General features: G+C 29.9%; 1 protein-coding gene across 3 annotated transcripts in view; it reads right to left on the bottom strand.

Annotated features, from left to right (window-relative positions):
- LOC125071849 overlaps window positions 1-18,816 on the bottom strand; it is a 76,909-nt gene that overhangs the window by 14,356 nt on the left and 43,737 nt on the right. The window contains exon 1 of one of the 3 annotated variants that reach the window (XM_047682249.1): window positions 15,775-15,913. The exons of the other annotated variants lie outside the window; for them this stretch is intronic. Within the exon in view, the coding sequence (XP_047538205.1) occupies window positions 15,775-15,824 (50 nt within the window). The 5' untranslated portion in view covers window positions 15,825-15,913. Of the gene's footprint in view, window positions 1-15,774; window positions 15,914-18,816 lie in introns of those variants that run through there. 3 annotated transcript variants of the gene reach the window in all.

Genomic DNA, 18,816 nt, shown 5'->3' with positions numbered 1-18,816 from the left:
TCTAATACAAATGAAAACAATTGTCTCCCGTATCAACAATCACCAGTTCTCAGAGACATTCAGTTTTCGCCATACAAATGATTCTCACACGATTATATCGCTGTTTATGTTCTCTTAAACCTTTAAATAGAAAGCTGGGGACGAAACTACGATAATTACATGACGATTCTAGATAATTACGATTTGACATAATAATTTAGATAGCATTATAATTATACAAAGAAACATTTGTTTGTCTCTAGTCTTTGCATTTGCAGCTGTTTTTTTATTTTTTTATTTACACTTAGTCGCCCTTAGGTATAGATGTGTACGTCATAAACAATAGCATAATGAAATAAGATAAATTAATTTAAATATATTTAATGGAATATTCAAAAATATATTAATTAAGTACATATATTGAAAATCGAAAATTGTCCTTGTATTTCTCGCTGTCAAAACGTCTGTCATTTTAAGGTCATCATGGCTGGGGTTTATTCGACCATGATACTGTAAAGGGGGTTTGTAAATCATGAAATGTCGCCTCATCGTTTTAATTAATTCCTCACTTATAACTGACAGTATTGAATCTTATATAGTTTTTTTTTATTTTATTTAATTTGACTCGAACTACCGTGCCGATATTTTAATATAATATTTAAAAAAAAAACTTTAACCAAAACACTCTACCTTTGCTCTATGTTTTAAAAAGTCAACAATCATTAGTAGCCTAAGAAAAAAAAGAAGGTTTTATTGAGAAAATATGGTCTTATATACTTAAATAATAGGTCACTACTAGGTCAATAGCAAAAATAGCCAGTTCGTTCCATTGCAAAGCTCTTCCGAGTTTATAAATATACAAGTCGCCTCGCCTTGGCTTCTGCGCTACATATATGGAACGATCATATGTGGGTCAACCTTGATGTCTCATTTTTTATTAGCCCTGTATCATAAAACTATATTTATCTATTTTATTATTTTTCTCGATGTGTGGTTCCGGCAGCGTACAATTAAAATAGCTATTTGGCGTCGTTAAAGCTAACTAATGTACATTTACTGTATTTAATAAACGATTACGCTTTACTTATGTTCGGTAAAAACGTCTAAATACAATTCGGATGTACATATGTAACGTATTAGCGATTGTAAGGCTCGCTAGCCGTAACATAGAAACGATCGATTTTTAATTTAAAATAATGATTCGCTTAAAGAAAGAACTCCGAATAAAGGAACGAAGCTAATTTATTTTTAAGAAGATCCGTGCGAAATCTCACACCCTCTGGACGTGTGTTTAAGGGGAAAAGTGTCAGGTACGTTCAGCACCACGTAATTTCCCGCATAATATGTTAGGCGATAAGGCGGTGACACCGCGAATCGATAACATGAGAAAATCGTTAGTATGGTATAACGTCTATTTTTTAGTATAGGATTATATATATATATTTTTTAATATATTCTCCATAATTTATATTCTTTTTATTAGATATTCTATTTTTAATATAGTATAATTTATGTAAGATTATTGTAATGTGTAGTGTCTGACGTCATTCAAGCCGCTGGTTTAACGGCTCCCTTTAGTAAAATGGCTAGTCAGTTCATCAAAAGGCAAGTTTAACTGGTTAGCTGTGACATAAATATATGACAATATATTTTATAGTTATTTCATAGACAAGTGTAATTTCTTTTTTTTTATCTAAAAGTGTGTTTATATCATTTTTAATATTCTGAAACGTGGAAATACGATTTTTGATTTGGAAAACATGTCATATTAAAACCATTTGAATAAATTAAAATCACTGAAATTACATAAACAACTCCATATTACGACCCAACGCGAACATTTCGATGCCTTCTTTTTATATAAAAAAAAAAAAATATTTTTTTACTGAAAATGAAACTGAAAATTGAATTTAAAGTATATATTGCATTACAAAAGTAATTGCTTCCTATTTTATAAAAAATAAAAAATCAGTATTGTTAATATAACTTTTTTTGTACGTATATAATGAATTTATGCGCATTTAAAAAAAAAGTAATTGCTTGTTATCTTACACAAAATAATGGCTGGATCTACTTAACTTTCTCGGCTATCTCTGGGAGTTTCATACTTAAATTGTGAACACATTAACAAAACACATTGTGTAAAAACTAAAATACATTTTCACTTGAGTCAAACGACTTTGATCCTTAACATCGAGTATTAATGATTCAAACGGCCTACAATGACTTTGATACATATTACCGAGTATATATTAATACATTACATACATTTAGGAACACATTTTTAAATGTTTTTTTTTTCTTTGCTGCCTGAATATTTAATCTTTAGAAGTCTAAAAACTGCTGAGAATAAAAGTTTAATCATATATTATACGGAGTAGATTTTTAAGACGACTAATTTCACCAGAGATTCTACCATCTTACGTGTATTTTGGTAATAATGGTGAGTGAGTTAGTGTAATACACAAAATCACACTAGTACACTTTGGGCTCTTTAAGATATCTATAAATCAATATATATATATATATATATATATATATATAAATAGAAAGTTTTTCCAGCGTGAGCAAGTAAAGCGCCTGCACCAAATAAAAAATCAAATTATATGACATAATAAACTATATCTCAAAAATGACAATAATAGCAGTGTTGCTTGTATCAGGTTTGAACTCAAGACCTTGAGTTAAGATTCACGTCTTGTAACTACTAGACTATCACTCTCTTATTACTATTTATATTAAAACTTATCAGAAACTTAAAGGCCCAATAGGTTTTTATTAAACGATACTTTGCGCTGGTTTTAAAAATTCAAAGGAAGGAAGGAATACCATTTTATTTCGTATTTATGTATGGATCGATTTTTAAAAATATTCTTCGATAGAAATAATGACTATTGTTTGACAAGAATATGTAGTTTTTTTATGATAATCCAGCAAAGGTGATATTGTACGTTTCTACCATAAACATTTGGAGAGTTGAGTGTCTAGTCTAGAATGTTATTAATAAAAGCTAAAAACCGGTTTCACCTAATTTAATCAGTCCATTTTATAATAATTATTTTTAATGAAAGTATTTGCAAACGATTAAAAAGTTTTTATATTGTAATGCATACATTTATACATATTTAAAAATTAAACATTTTTATAATATTTATATATTATATATAATGTTTACATAATTTACTTTTTTAAATATTATAAATTTCTAATTTGAATGTTAAAAGTAACGTAAGTTATTAGGTACTGGTCGTTTTTGTCATGTTTTTTTTTCAAATGGCAAAGAACGTAACTTATACAAATTAATACGATTTTATTAAGGCGATACTTGAGACACGAGTTTTTCTTTATACTCTTCTAGAAGGTCCCAAATACAAATACTTAATTAACTTAAGAATTGTATATTTTATCAATATAAATAATAAATAAACAATTTTAAATTTTCATTAAAGTTGTACTGTAATTTTCTATTTACGCCAATAATACCATAAATTTAAAAAGCTGATGATTTAATTATACACACGGATAAATTAATATTGAGAATTTTAAATTGCCTAATATTTGGAAGATCAAGGCCAATTCTATGCAAATACAGATTATTAATGAAAATCGATTTGCAATTTTGTATTCGAATAGCATTCTCTATTGTGATTTATGAATTCGTTTGCATTCATGACATTATTATGTACTAGATTAAAATCCAACTTCGCTCGGGTAAACTAAATAAAACTAAAAAAAAATACGGTTTATCAAATACTTTTTATATAACATATAATTTTTCATAAATCGTTATCAATAATTTATTGTGGATATATTTCTATCGAGTTTAGCGTAAGATATTATTATTTGCAACACACTTTCTGAACGCACCCGTAAATGTCAAACATGGCCGCCTCTTGAACTGTAACGTCATTTATTTAATATCGAAAATCGAAATATCTCGATTATACGATTTTTACTTATATATTTGTTGTCGACTAAAAAAAAATTATTATTTTTTAACGATCTATAATTGTGGATAGTTTTCGATCGGGTCATTCGTAGACCTGCACGAAATTATTAGTATCGATAAGTATTAAAGTTTTATAACAGAGTTTATATATGGAATATTTAACTGAGATAACCTAAACATTAGCAGCCTTGAAGAAAGGCTTTGCATGTTTTATTTATTTATTTTCTTTGTGATGTACAATAATGTATAAAATAAAGTAAAGGCATACTAAGGAAAAGGACAATATTAAGGAAAAAGATTTGAAGTTTCCGATATGGCTGGTTTCCTCACTTTTTCCGTCACCGTCGATCGTGAGACGAATACTTAAATTCTTTTTGGTTTTAAATTTGAGCCCAAGACATTTGTTTTGGAACTACGTGTTCTATACACAAGGTCAATCATCTATGTTTAAAGTACGTAAAACAAATATTTTTAAAATATTTGTCATTATTTAAAATTTTGACATCACCATAAACAAATATTTTAAAATATTTATTTATGATAATGTCTATAGAATTGTAATTCATTATGAATTACAATCTTCTCCCCACGACTTCATTCGCGTGTGTGGTTGTGGCAGGTATGAAATATATTTTAAGCAAGTCAGGGTATAAGCTATCTTTATTTAAAACTCATCATCTATTCGTTATTTATTACATATATATACATCCAAACTTTCAAATTTTTATTATTTATTATTAGTAGGATTATTATCAAATCATTTTTTTTATTCAAGTACGATTTACAATAAAGTCTTATCGGATCGAGAATATTTTAACTCTACCTTCGTTTATTATATGATTCCATTACAATAAATGTATAAAGTTTAAATATAATACGTTGTCATCATAAACAAACATTATTTTGCCCCCCATTTCATATAATAATATACATGCATAAATAAGAAAGTTTTATTTGATTTTCGAATTACTAATCCGATTGACAGACAACTTTCACATCATGTTAGCTCAGTTTTCATGTTATAGAAAATATATCTTTGTTTTTTTTTTTTATTTGGAAAAGGAACATCGATGTTCGTGTTATATTATTAATATAAGGATGATGTCGCATGACAGAAAAATATAAATAAGAATGATTTTTGTAAACCTCGAATTCAAAGCGGTGCGATAGTGTTCCAGTATCACTTATATATGTTTTTTTAGTTTAGTTTTTCATAGATATTTGCTTATAACCTTTATTATTATTTTTCAAATATAAATTTACGTAGGTACATTACTATAATATTTAAAATAAAATACAGGGAATAAAACTTATATTACTCGAAAGGTACTATTAAAATGTACACAAAAAAGAAACTAATTTTATCAAAAATTAGCTAGTTTGCACACATGCGATATTAATCCTCTGTTTTCACCTATTTTGGCCTTAATCTGAAATGTCATTGGTTGATTGTAGATTAAAGTAGAATTAGTTAATCTGATTTTGAATCACGTTTAAGAAATGGAAGATTAGCAGTATCATATGTACATATATAAAATATATGTAGTAAATAATGAAGGAAATATTTTATTAAGTTTAATGGTAGAGAATTGCCAGAAAATTATGTAAAACTCTTAAAATCGCGGTCATCAGTTCAATGTTAAGTTTATGCCTACAAATAAAATATAATTTATAAATGTTACATTAACTTAACTTCTATGTGCAAAAATAACTACAATAGAACTTTTAAGCACAATGAATACTATCATAACACGAATAAAATAAGTCAATTATAATATTCGTGACATTGACACGTTTGTTTTGACAATGACAATGTTTTGACAAACGTGAATCTTGCATCCTTGTCTTGCACTTTTTAATCAATACGTTCTCCTGCTCTTACAGTGATATTACATTATATTTCAATACGTTTACGCATTTTAAAGTTATAATAGTTTTTCTGCATTTTCTCGAAAACGGTACTTTGTATATTCACGGAAGTGGTGTTATTTTGATCAAGGTCCTAAACCTTACCAAATACGACACATTTTATTCCAAAAATCCGAATACGGAACGGATACTAAAGTTTACTTATTCGAATAGGCTTGTTTTGTATTTTATTTTGTAACTAACAATTATTTTTTACGTAATATTTTTTTTATTACTCGGTAACGTGATATGTCTCAAAAAACTTGCATTTCTTAGGAAGATCTAATAATTTACGAGATATTCTCAGCTTGTTAAAACTGTATAATCGTAAACAGAGCATGATCACGAGAGATATTTGGTACTGGAATGTGAAATTATACACGACTATTATTTATTTGAAATCATTACACAATTATATATTTATTAATAAGTTTAATACATTATATTAATAATTATAACTTAGGTCTTAATTATATACAAATAAAAAAAATAACTGTACAAATCATGACCGGGTACAAAAATACTAGAAGCATTTCCCGTTGAATCGCAATTCCAATCATTTGGACGATAAATGAACTTGCCGATTACATTGCGTGAAGTGCAAGCCGGTCTGGATAGCTTCCACCCACTCATCAGATATTCCACTACCAAATAACAACGCTTAGTACTGTCGTGTTCCGGTTTGAAGAATGAGAGAGCCAGCATAAATACAGGCAAGAGTTAAAACATGTTAGTGCCCAAGGTTGGTAGCACATTGGCGATGGAAAGGATGTTTAATATTTCTTTCAGCACCAATGTACCTATATGAGCGGTGGTGGCCAATTACTATCAGTTGGCCCATTTGCCTGACCGCCAACCTACATGATAAAAAATCAAAAGCTACGACTTAGTCACCCCAAGATTAGTTTATTATTATTAGTGGCCAACGGTTGTTATTGAGTGTAATTGTACACAGACATATACACACTGAGATCCCTTTTTGAACTTCTGAGTTTCTTTCGCCGGTTCTTTACAGGTCCGAGGTATTAATTTCAGAATCGGTGGTAGATTTTTCAATATAAATAAGCAAGTGTAACGCTTCCATATTTAATAAAGATTTTTGACTTTGTCTTGCATTAGACTTTGAATACAGAATACTAGTTACGGCGCTTCAGATTAAATTTTAGATATTGGGTAGTTAGTAAAAAAGAAATAAGTTATAAATAAATAAGAATAAATGTTAACTCGAGTCTCGAAGGAGTTATTATCAGAATCACTATTGGAGTGTAAATTTAGAAAGGATGTTCACATTCATATTAATATTTCGCTTCTAACGAAGATCGTCCACTTAGAATGGTCGCCAGTCGCGCATGCGCAGACGTTTATCACCCACTATTACTTTCACGAAATCATGTAAGTCTGTTGCTAGGTCGATTGTTACACCGTATCGTAACACGTATTTGATTAAAGCAAAATATTTATCGATAAAAATAAAATACTATTCTTTGATGAGCGCATCGCTTGAGAACGGCTGTACTCGTTATAGGACAAGAAAAATAAGAAAAGTTTCGGGGAATTTGGTTTAAATTGACAATACTTTTTCTACGCCATTTTTGTATTCACAGTAAATATGACTGGACAACGTATATCGGATGTTTTAGTTTTTAAATAATAATGCGTTATACCTGTTTATTGATTATCAGGCACCACCGGTGTGACTAGAAAAGTATTTTAGATATGCATGGAAATAACCAGAACAGGTTCGAATCTTTGATTAATAAATCCAATTTTTTGTACCGTTCGATTTATTAGATGTCATCTCTAATTTCAACGTAAATAGATATCTCAACATTCAAACCGATGTTAACCCAATTGATCTGTAATCTGCAATATCACCAAGCGAAGTCGGGACGAGCAGCTTACTTATTTATATATTAGTTGTTTTCGGATCGATGTTGAAAATCACATAACTGTCACTATAGCCATCTTAGTGGTATTACTTCGGAATTCGAGATTCCGATTTTTTGCACATTTTTTGCAAATATCTCGTTTCCGGTGAGGTTTACGCTATTTGTATTTATTATCAATATTGTAGAAGATAAAATTATCTACAACTTTTGTTTGTAACATTTTTTTATACTTCCACTCGTTCTTGTGATAGAGGGCAGAGATCGCGCAGTGTTTAACTATGTAGAGAATAATTTAAGAACAACCAGTAGTCCCGATCAAAACACTACTAAAATTACTTAGTGCTTATTATTAAAATGAGTACTAGGCAAACATAACGTACAAAAAAACAACGTTGATTCTAATTACATTAATACTATATTAAACTTTAAGCTTACTTTACTAGAGTAATGTTTCTCTGAATTTCTTGAAGAAATATACCGTTTCGGTGTCATAGACGGCCGGACTAACAAGTGTTAACCAGATTTCAGACGCACCAGTCTGTGACACGCCGAACAAGATTTACTTATATAGGTATTTAATTTTTTATATATATATATTTTAATTAAAATTACATTTACCTTTATGACAGATTTCAAATAAGCAGATCTAAACTATAGTTCTATATGATATATTTTAAATATATTTCATGGATGAGCAAATATATTACTAGATATATGTACGTGTTTCAAGGTATTATTGTGTATTATTTTTGTGGTAGGGCTTTAGCAAGCCCGTCTGGGTGAGTACCACTCATCATAATCTACCGCCAAAAAAAAGTACTCAGTATTGCTGTTTTCCGATTTGTAGGGCAAGTAAGCCAGTATAAGTACGGGCACAAGGGACATACCATCTTAGTTCCAAAGGTTGGTGGCGCATTGGCAACGCAGGGAATGTTTAATATTTCTTACAGCGCTAATGTCTATAGGCGGTGGTGACCGCTTTTCACCAGGTGACCCATTTGCTCGGCCTTTTACCTTTATATATAAATATATATATATATTATAATATTTTCACATGTGTGTTTCCCTAACAAGAAAAAAGGGCTCTGTATACTTGGTAATAGACTCTCCGGCTTTTATTGCTGATTTAATTTCGTTAATTGTCTCGTTAATCTAGATTATTAGACTGCAAACGATAGTCAGGACGTACCCATATTTGAATCTAAATACAGATAAAACACGCTCAAATATTAATATGTATAAAAATTAGACACAAAAATCAACGAGCAGATATATCATAAGTATGTAAATGTATTAGATACGGTTTTCGTATGTTCCAAAAAGAACCGGTTTTGCAACGGACGATTGATATTTGCAATTTTTTAAACATATATTTCTAAACTTAAATTGAAACTTTGTTCCGATCTCCGATCTCAGATATTTAATTAAATCTAGAACAAATAAATATAATCTACATTAATATTGTAAACAGGTGAAATTTGTTTGTTTGTATGTAGGAATCTACAGTAGTAATAATCCAATCCTATCAATTGTTTTACTGGAAGAAAAATACATTATTCCTGAATGCTATCCATATCCATTATATCTAGTACAAACTATTTTTGAATTCATTATAAGACTTATTTTTAGATGTACCTCTAACGGAAAAAGGAACCTTTATAAAATTAAATCACTTCGTTGTCCGTTTGTCCATTTTTATTCTGTCTGCCTGTCCCTCTGTACGTCAAGACCCTTTTTTAGGAACTCACCTTTTTTCACTTTCTAGAATCAAAACCTATAGGGTACTTCTCGTTAACCTAGAATCATGAAATTTATCAAGAAGCAATATCTTGTAGCACAAGTAAGGGAAATAAATAAATAACCGAATTCTTTTTGTTAGATACACGAGTGTCTGTGTCTCTTTGACTTGCACTTGCCCGGTTTTTTTTTTTTACTTTAATACAAATAAGTCGTCATAAAACTAACTAATCAAAAAGATTATAATAATGTCAATTAGGATGACAGAAGCGTGTCATTCGATATATTTTAATTTGAATGGATATATTTAATTAATTTATTCAAATTTCGGAAGTCATTGATCCGTGTAAGTTAATGATAAATATCAAAAATAAAACAACTACTGTTATACAGGTATTTTACTTCTTGCTGTATGTTCGTTTAGTGTATCAACAGTGCAGTCCTTAACATACTATTATTTGATATTTTAATAATAAGTGTATTGTGAATGAGCTGAGCCTGCTGATGTATCTGCGCGTAATTTATAAAACTTCACGTATAGCTCACATACCGTCACACCCCATTTTACTCCCTCAAGGGCTGATTGGGATAACAATATTGGGATTAGGATCAAAATACTTCCATACCAAATTTCATCTTCATCGGTTCAGCGGCTTTAGTGTGAAAAGGTTATCAGACTTTCACACTTTTAATAATAGTATAGATATCTAAAGTAAATCCAAAGGACTAGTTTATTAACAAAAGCAATTTGCATGGTAAATAGTATAAAGCAAGCATCCATCCTGAGCCTAAATCGTTTCACAGAATCAGCTAACTGTAAATACCGTAGAAATATACAGGAAATGTCCATGCAAATTGATGCATACATCTGACACTTGTGTGGTCTTCCCACCAACACGCAATAATGCGTTTTTGTAAGCTAAGGATAATATTACCTAACATATCACAGATAATGCGACGGAAGAACTCTGGTAGGAGGAAGGTATGATAAACTATCGGCAATTTAAAACATATTCTCTGGAAGTTAACGTCATGTGTATCTTTGAGATTATTTACATACCTAGATGGAGTGTCGCACTACAAAAGAACTAAAACAAACGAACTAAGTTGTTTATCTTAGTGTGCGTGTGCGTGTACTTAGTAGCCAAATTCACACTTAAAAGCCACATTTTTTCAAGGCGTTCTCAGTTGTAACGGTCTATCTGAATATAAATAATCAAAGATCTATCTATAACTAGGCATACACAAAACAGTTCAGCGTCTTTTTCTCTTCTGTTAGACAAAAAACCGTTTTTAGTATTGGCAACTTTTAACGAGATTCGGTGTTGGCGATAAAAAAAATCGGAGAAAAGTTCAAAATATTTTCCTAGAATTTTAAATGATGATTCTTTTCGTATTTCGACCAATGATCGAAGACTAGTGTGTTAAACTCGCTACTCAATGTAACTGCAGCTCATAACTATTATACCGTTCAACCGATTGCTATGTTTATTGGCATATATATACTTATACACACAGGAAGAACAACATCTGCGGTATTTAGCATTCCATATATAAATAATAATTATATTATAAATGCTGAGGGTTTGATATTTGAACGCGCTTATCAAAATATCTAGCAATTCGATTAAAAAACATCCGTTAGATAGCCTATTCATTGATAAAGGTTACATTATTAAATATAACCTTTATCAATGAATGGGCTATATGGACTATAGTATAACATCATGCTATGTTCCCCGGCGGTCGAACAGCAAAGATGGGTAAAACCACGCGAACCATCTAGTATATATATAAATAAATGGTTCATTGTTTGTCCCGTATGCGTTCTTATACTATTCATCCGATTAAGATCACAATTGACACTTTGTACTATTGTTGATAGCAATTGTTTCTATCAACGTACAAGTTAGTATATCAACTCCCGGCTCATATACTAATATTATAAATGCGAAGGTTACTCTGTCTGTCCGTGTGTTGCTCTTTCACTGCCGAACTACTAAAGCGAATTTGATAAAATTTAATATGAAGCAAGCTTGAACCTCAAGGCAGGACTTAGGTTACTTTTTTATACCTAACACCTGACAACCAACCCCTAAAACGCTAGCGGAGCGGAAACTAAAAAAGAAATTATTTCATTAATTAGAAACCATAAACGACCACGTAATTACATCATTTTGACCAACCAATTTCGCGAATAATATGCACATTATATCATAAAAGCGTCTAAACGCTGATTTACACTTTAATAATTTGCGTTAATTAAATATTTCTTAGCGAGTGCTAGTTAAACACTATCCGCCTTTTCTGTCATTATTTATTTGACATTCGAAAGTGGACACAGCATTGTTAATATATTTACCGACTGATATGTTGGTCTACTGGCTAGATACAAGGCCCCAAGGCCTTGCCAACACTTAAAACGCAAGCGAAGGCGCGGGCGGCAACTAGTAAGCCGAAGATGTTTCCGAATTTAGCACCTACTTGATAAATTAATGGCTGACGAGAAGCATAATCATGATAGTTAAAAAAATAAAGAAAATTAATTTATTAAATCAAAACTATACTCGTAAACATTATTAAATAGAAGCAACTTGCTTATTGTGTACAATAATTTAAAAAAAAAACTCCTATAAATTAATGAATTAAATATTTTACATAATCTGTTGTCATAACTGACACCAGATTTTTTATAAAACTTTAAAATGACAAAGAATAAATATTTTTGCATTCTAAAATATTATTGTTTAGTGTGTCAATGACCCGAAAGTAAAGGGCCTAGTGATGTACACATCACACATTTCATCATTGAGTTCAGGATGGGTCACTCGTGAAAATACAATTTTAATTAAACTAGTAATAATGTTAATCATAAATAAAAATTAACGATAATAATTTACAAATTTCACCTTTCAACAGGTCAGATAAAATAATGGCGTCGTGATTCGAAGGTGAAGAATGGACGGCGTAATAGCAAACGCTTATTGTTTATAGATAGTAATAATCTTATTGATTGCCTCACCGAAGTTGGTCATGGCACTGATACGTAATGTTTCCTTCCTTTAATCGGCGGATCAGATACTAAATATTTACATGTATAAATTTTCAAGTTAAATTTATTTTTATTATCAATATATTCCACTTAAATGTGTACATGTGATTTGTGATTGTAGTCGTATGTATGTCATCCATTTTGTTGCATTTTTTCACAGCGATGAACTTACTTATTCCTACACTGACTAAAATTACGTAAATACGCATTAATACGCTGACTTAAAATATTATTATAAATTTAATATTTCCAATATGTTTATTGTTAAATAAATGACACAAAGTTTATCGAGCACAAAGGTTTTGCTATGTAGCACAGATAACAATATTTTTTTCTTAGCTATAATAGGAAGCACAATGAGATGAAAACGAAAGTCCGATTAGTTTTTGCCTTACTTTCCTTTTGCCTATTGCTATCTCATAGAAATTTTATTCGATATCAAATATATATTTTTTTACATATAACACGAACCCAATGCCACAGTGAATATTACAAATCATTCTTACCAAAACGTTACAAGTTTATTTAACCGACAAGACACTTATAAAAGCAGACAATAAAAATACAAGAAATCCTAAGTGCCTTCTCAATTAAAGGTATTACAGACATTTTAAAATTAAACAAATGCAGTTAATATTAAACATGCAGTGAAATCCGGGCAAGCATTATTGTCTCCGTTTGAGTTCAGGATTCATAATATTCTATGGATCATTAAAATAAAATGGCGGTGAAATATAAATAATTCAATTTTAATTATAATTCATAATAAGCTCGTTTTCGTATCCTTTAAAGCGAGAGACATAACAATACAATGGCTTACAACAGACTTATCTTTTATTGCGATGCATATTGTGAGTATCGTTAGATGGATACTCAAGGTTAAAATGACATCTATATTCACATATGCATCATAATTAGGATCGAAGTTCGTCCGCGACAAACGTTGAAAAATATAACTGCCATCACGATGAATTAATTTAATTGTATTCTTTGACATAACTTTTCTGTATTATTTGATTCTGTTTAAGCCTGTGTTGCCATTGTTGGAATAAATTATTTCTGCATATTTACTCGTGTGAAATATTATTTTTCTGTTTAGATGAAAAAAAAATCAAAAACATTTTAATTTTTTTGTTCAATTCTAATACTTATTTTCGGTATTATAGGTAGACGGTCATATGGGCCACTTGGTGATAAGTGGTCATTACCGCCCTCAGATTCTGGAGCTGTAAAAAATAATAACCATTTTCTACATCACCAGTGTGACACCAACCATGGAAACTAAGATGTTATGCCATGCTCATTCGTCCTTGAAACCGGAACATAATAATTATAATAAGTATTGCTGGTTGGCGGAAGAATATCTGATGAGTGGACCTACCCAGACGCATAAAGCCCTACCACAAAATCAACTCTTGCTTTTTATACTTATCCAATTTTTGTGGTTATTCTGTGATGAATTTCAATTTGTTCCTACTAAATCTGCTATCAGAAACAAGCTATAAGTTAAATTTGGATAAAATCATCAGAATAGGGAGTATCATGGAACAATAGTCATATAACTTACGATTATAATTACCATCTATTTTATGTCAACGCTATGTGTAAGCTACGTAATAAACGGATTTGTCAAACGTTTACCGCCCACCTGCTTGACCCTTAACCTCATTTGTAATGCTTTTGCTAGATTGACACTCCGCTACCATACAGGTGCGACATTGGCTACCACAAATGCGATTGATAGATAGAATTACTAATAAAAATACTCAGTAAGCTCTTACTGGGTACCAACTGGTTGAGATAAGCTAGATCGATTGTACTCTATGACAGATTTCTCATCAACAAATAATTAACTCCTATTTCTGTATAGACGATACGATACTTCTCTTGAAATTAAAAAGATTTTATAGCTCGCAATTTTATTATATTTTTTAATTCGAAAGTCAAAAGCTCAAATCATAATGCCATGCCAAAATGTTTACAACACACTTTGTAAAAGAGTTTTTATAATTAAAAATAAAAAAAAAAAACAAAGCCGGGAAATATTTATCTATTATTAGATTACAGTTGTCGCAAATAAGTATATTTAATGAAAGTACATGTTTTAAGAAAGAAAAAGATTTAATCTAAACAATTATGTTAAACATTTTCGAAGCGTGTGAATTTCTATTGTTTCAAAATCTTCGCATCATTCGCATCTGTGACCGTTACGCTTTAAGGAAATAAATAAAAATATTCTTTTGTTTTGTAATTTTTTTTTTTAATCTAGATTTTGTAATATCAGGAAAATATTCAATTGACTTACTAAAATAATGCTAGTGGAACGACTTGTTTACAAAACTTTTAACCATTCGATAACTATTATGTAATTTTTTTAATCGTTGTTGTAAAAATCGTTTTATTAAGCTTACGACACAAAGTCTTATATTATATTGATGTATATGTATTATAATGTTATAATAATAATGCTATATACATATGTATGGTATGTACGGTAGTATTTAAATATCGACGATTCAAAAACGCTTAATTGTGAAATTGACTTTAATAAAATTGATTTGATTACATATAATACTTTTACTTTTACTATATATTACTTTTATTCAGAGTAAATTCTATATGAACAAATTAAAATTCATAACAGATAAATAAAACTATAATATAATAAAGTGTTTAAATATAATGATTACAGTTAGTCAGTATCAATAATATAATTTTATATAAATATTTAAAAAAAAAGTTATATCGTAACATCACTAAAAAGTTAATATTATATTACTAGATAATGATATGTGGTTTTAAAATTATATATGTTTATACGTTTGACAGCGCTTATATCAGGTACTACCCTAATCCCGTTTGAAAAATAACTTTTCCATTAAATAGCCTGTTTATTGAGAAATGTTATAACAACCTATTTACTTGAAGTTACTACGTCTTCTTAATATGTGTAACAGTCATGTACGATCCTAATTTACTGCGGATGTAACCGCAATAAAAACTAATATCTTTGATAAAAATTCTGGTGAAATTTTAAAGGCGTTTTAGTCATTTAAAATAAGTTATGAGCCCTTATAAACGGATGCCCAAATACATTCAAAATTTCCTATCCAGTCACAATCCGACTGAACATGGGTCCGTTCACTACTAAAGAATGCCACAAAAACCTTCAAACAAATGCTACATATAATTATAAAACGTATTATTTGGCATTATTATAATTTATCTTTGACAAACAATAATTTAAAAAAAAAACTTACACGAATGTCCACAAGCTTTTAAGGAACATCCTGTACGATTGAACACACATTATATAATTTGCCGGCACTCACACTTTTCTTCTTAAAAGACATAACTCCTAGACAGTTAATAGAAAATACTAAAAATCGAAAATAGAACGTGAATTTTGTAATCAAAATAAATCGTAGCGATTGTGTAGAATGTCATAATACGTCGAGACGTGACGATAGACGGACGTTAGAAAAATCACGCACATAATATCTCAAGGCTATTTTCACACGAATTAAAGAGAATTAAAATAATTTGTACCTACATTGATTCCAGATTAACTAATCATTATATATTTTCGTTTTTTTTTTGGCACAATAAAAATTTAACTAACATCCAAGACCATTCTTACTACTCAAAGTTTTAGGTTAAAAATATGTTTATCGTTTACACATTTAATTATTATTAATTTATGAATATTTACTGTAATTAAAAATTTATGTATTATTTAAATGTATGTATATGTGTAGTAATAAAATCCTTATTCGATACCATGCCATCCTATGGACAGGGCGTTATTATTTTGTTTCGCGACGTAGTCGTCGTGGCGACTCGTATCAATAAAATTAAAACCTTCTTAATTTGAGAAAACATTTAAAAATAATAGATATAGAATTTCCTATGTACACTTCATCCGTGGTTAACTCATATGTGTATACTCGTGGTGCGTACAGCTACCCTATAATATTTTGTTTAATATTTTGTACAGATTGCTAATTCTTTGGTCAGGACATTATTTTATTTCTCAACAAATGTTTCGTTTTAATTAATAATGAGATTTAAAAAAACACATTTGTTCGTATTAGATAACACGATCTTCGATTAAAATAAATCAATTAATCACTTAAATGTATTTTTGTAAAAATATGAACTAATTTTCTAGAAATGCTGACGTGCACGCCATTAACACAAGGAACAAACATAACCTTGGGACTCCTGTTATCTGACTATTGGGCAATGTGTACACTGTTACAAGAAGATTCCAGAAAACGTTGAAAACTTTTCTATTGTAAGTTTATAAGAATGCGATTTAAAAATCCCACTGAGTTTCTTTCGCCAGTTCTTCTCAAGTTTGTTTCCGAACCGTTGGTAGAATTTTGACAATCAATAAAAAACTGTAATTCTTCTAGGTTGAATAAAGATATTTTAATTTGAATCTCGAACTATCGAGAACAAACGGAAAAGCTGGATAGGAATCAAATAATACGACTACATATCTGTACTAAGCTGCTTTAAACAAGTAATTATTACTATATTTATCTGTACCGGAGATGACAGTGACGGTACGTAGCCGTTGTTACTGTACTTTTGAGAGAATATCTATTTATAGTGTCAACATTTCTACGTATATAATAAACCCTATTATACATATTTCTAAGGAATACGCGTCTCATGATAAAATTTAAACACATGTAAGAATTAAAAACATCACGCTGTATAATTTCTTAAACATAACCGTTATATTGCATCCAATGTTAATTTTTCGACCAGAGAATAGTAATTGCGATCCAACGGGGAAATGCTGCTAGCATTCTTGTAATTCCACGCGATCTTGTATAGTAGCTAATTTTAATTGTGATGTATTTTAATTCATATTTACAACTCTGCTCCGTTGCTGGTTGGTTCATACACATGTGGTTTTCATGAGATTAATTTGTAAACACAAATTAAGCATTATTTATTAATTATATATTATTAAGCATCTAAAAAAAATGTTGTCTATGAAAACAGTTAATATCCACGTGTTCTAACCAATGGCACATCTAGGATATCCTTCTTGAGGAACACTTGACGAATTTTGTTCGATTTTGTTCCGTTCGGACTTAATAAGTTCTCAAACATTGAACAAACAGACTTTCACATTTCATATATAAGGATCTTGGTGTTATTAGTAAAATCCGCTTACGACGCAATTCCGGAATATTCAGCAATAAAAATGACTAAAGTCTTCGCTGTAATGCGTGAGTCGTCTCCGTAACCTACATTTGTAACACTTCATCTTAAGATCAAATATTTTTTCAAATAACAACCTCTCTAATTGACATTTTCCGTATATTTCACTGTCGACTTACTCACCATTCTTTTAAAAAAAATAATGCAATTCTTAATAATTAGTACAAAATTTCATATCTTCTAATATAATTTAAAAATATGTTTATATTATTATAATTTCTCCAACGACGTGCTGATCTTGTTGTTATGTCACATTATTTACAATAATTCTTATTTTAATCTGCATGCATTATATTGCCAGGCAGCATCACAAATTTTGGGTTTTTGAGGAAAAAATAATCAGTAGAAGTGATGTCTTAAAATTGGACTTTGTCCCGTACCTCAGGAAGCACTTACAGCTGTTGGTCCTGCACTTAAACGCTTGAACACCGGTCGCATCAGATTTGCCGTCCCATCACAATATAAGAGTGATAAATTAGGAATTAGTGCTCTAGTGTAAGCGCAAACACTTGTACAGTAGTAATACATATATATCATTCAAAGTTAGTTAGTCTCCCTTAATAACGGCTACTGCAGCCGCAATCAGTCTGACGCACACATCATAGTTTTTATTTATACTTGGCTATGAATTTGCATTGCGCTTAACTAAGACTAATTTATTTTGATGATAAATTCATATTGCAAATTATGAATACTAGGTATAAAACTTTTAATTTACCATCAATCTTTGAATGATATAAGTGTTTTACAATAAATATTTAAAACAACATACAATTATCTATGTTCGCATACTCATATATATACAAAATAGAGCGGCAATGGAATTTAACACATTCCATGACTAGCGTGTTGCATTCCCTTATAGTTTCTAAACTATTTCTACATTCACGAATGAGATACGCAGTCTTACAGAATACCACTGCAGTAGAACTATTCTGTAAAAACTAACTCGAAACTCACTACAGAACACGATCATGACATATCAGAAAGTCTTATTAAAATAATACTCGTAACAAACATTTTGTTTTTGGAGTTAAATATTTATTGAGTTTAAACAGAAT

Source organism: Vanessa atalanta, chromosome 20, assembly GCF_905147765.1.
Source record: "Vanessa atalanta chromosome 20, ilVanAtal1.2, whole genome shotgun sequence".
Lineage (NCBI taxonomy): Eukaryota > Metazoa > Arthropoda > Insecta > Lepidoptera > Nymphalidae > Vanessa > Vanessa atalanta.
This window is presented reverse-complemented; position numbering and strand designations above follow the sequence as displayed.